General features: G+C 45.1%; 1 protein-coding gene and 1 pseudogene across 1 annotated transcript; both read left to right on the top strand.

Moving 5' to 3' along the window:
• The first annotated feature begins 9 nt into the window (after positions 1-9).
• On the top strand, positions 10-456 carry LOC105560505 (extensin-like). Its single transcript, XM_012009679.1, has one exon. It carries the CDS (start codon positions 10-12, stop codon positions 454-456), a length of 447 nt encoding a protein of 148 aa, XP_011865069.1.
• Positions 457-544: 88 nt separating this feature from the next.
• On the top strand, positions 545-1,620 carry LOC105560497 (annotated as a pseudogene).
• The last annotated feature ends 421 nt before the right edge of the window (positions 1,621-2,041 follow it).

Below are 2,041 nucleotides of genomic sequence, written 5' to 3'. Positions count from 1 at the left end.
GCACCCTATATGTTTCAGTGGCTGAAGGAGATCATTCGTCGAGAAGTTTTGAAGGAACAGAAAAAAAAGATGAGGTGGCGGCCGCCGCCGTCGCCACCGGTGTACTCGATGCCGCCGCCGCCGCCACCGGCATACCCGCCGCCGCCGCCTGCACCGGCGTACCCGCCGCCTGCATCGGCGTACCCGCCGCCGCCGCCTGCATCGGCGTACCTGCCGCCGCCGCCTGCACCGGCGTATCCGCCGCCGCCGCCACCACCGGCATACCCGATGCCGCCGCCGCCGCCGCCGACGTACGCGACACCGGTGTACCCGACACCGGCGTACGCGACAGCGGTGTACCCGACACCGTACTCGCAGCCGACGTACTCGCAGCCGACGTACTCGCAGCCGACGTATTCGCAGCCGACGTACTCGCAGCCGACGTACCCGATGCCACCGTTCTACCATTTGCATTAGAAAACGTAAGTATTTGTATTTTTTCTGCTAACATCGGCGCGCCACCGACATACCCGTCACCGGTAGATTTTTATGACTTTTTTAAATTTTAGGTATAGATCTGAGGAAAGGCAACTACGCTGAGCGCGTCGGCGCCGGTGCGCCGGTCTATCTCGCCGCCGTCATGGAATATCTGGTGGCTGAAGTCCTCGAGTTGGCTGGAAACGCAGCCAGGGACAACAAAAAGACTAGGATAATCCCGCGCCACTTGCAGTTAGCATCCGTAACGACGAGGAACTGAACAAACTGCTGTCCGGAGTAGACCGGAGCTCTAGTCCGGAGTGACCATTGCTCAAGGCGGAGTCCTGCTCAACATTAAAGCGGTCTTGCTGCCAAAAAAGACCGGCACCAGCGGCTCCGGCAAGGGCGACAAGGCGTCGCGGGAATATTAGACTGTTGCGCGTTTATAATTTCTAATTTTAGTTTTAGTTTAGTAGTGTTAATAATATGAACCGTTTTGTAACCTTTTGTATACTTTCAATAGTCCTCGTTTATCGTGAAACGGGTTTTTTAATTATTTTTATTGTTTTTATTACACTGTCGTATATTGTGGTCTTCTTATTTGTACGAGTTCGAACATGCGGGTTTTTTTTGTAATTAATCGCCAATCACCCACAAGAGAGTTTTCCGTTGCGTTCGATTGGGGATCTTGGAGCTAGACGACTTTGATTCGCGCTCTCTTCCACGTCTGTCCTGGACACCGTTGAAAGTATAATTGCCGTCTTGGTTGTGAAAGTGTTACAGTATCGGACGGTAACTGTAAATTCCTGTCCCGACTCGAGGACCATGCTGTGACTATTCATTTAATTCCCGCATTTATAGCTTCGCGATGGTTTTATTTATGATGCATTTTTATATTATTTATTCGCTGTCGTTATGATGGCGTATGCGTTCTTTTCTTTTTGTGCACACTTCTCCGTTTCGGCGGTCATACTTTTCTTTTTGTCTTCAGCCTGTGACCTATTCTTGACTCGACCCCGTATCTTCTAAACAATGAAAATGTGAAGATGTATCGCGAAAGCGCACGAATGTTTTTGTTGATTGTAAACGATATTTTATGCGAAAAATAAATAACATTGTAATAGTAAAATTAATTTTCGAAAATTATTCTTTTATGGTTATATGGAGGTTGTCGTTATTTTTTAAAATAGAACTCCCTGTTTATTACACTATCTTATTCTATTATATGAACAACTTTTGTCTGAAACACTTTTTGATTTGCCTAATGCTTTTTAAGAGATATTCAAGAAAACATTTATAACTTTTTCAATGTTTAGTTTATAATATCTCGATAACTGTTAGTCGGAGGAAAAATAGTACAGGACATTTTTACTTGATTTGGTCTCAGGAATATGCTGTTGCAATAGTGTTCAATTATTGAAAATTTTTGTGTATGTAAATTTTGTGTTACCATACACCAAAATAGTCAATAATTGAAACACCATTGTAACAGTATATTCCTGAGACTAAATCAAGTGAAAAGAGACTAAATCGAGTACACAGACAGAAAAAAATAGTTGCAGTTACCACAATCTCACTATAATTC

The sequence above is a fragment of the Vollenhovia emeryi genome, unplaced genomic scaffold (genome assembly GCF_000949405.1).
Source record: "Vollenhovia emeryi isolate VEMERY1.0 unplaced genomic scaffold, V.emery_V1.0 DF945920.1, whole genome shotgun sequence".
NCBI lineage: Eukaryota > Metazoa > Arthropoda > Insecta > Hymenoptera > Formicidae > Vollenhovia > Vollenhovia emeryi.
This window is presented reverse-complemented; position numbering and strand designations above follow the sequence as displayed.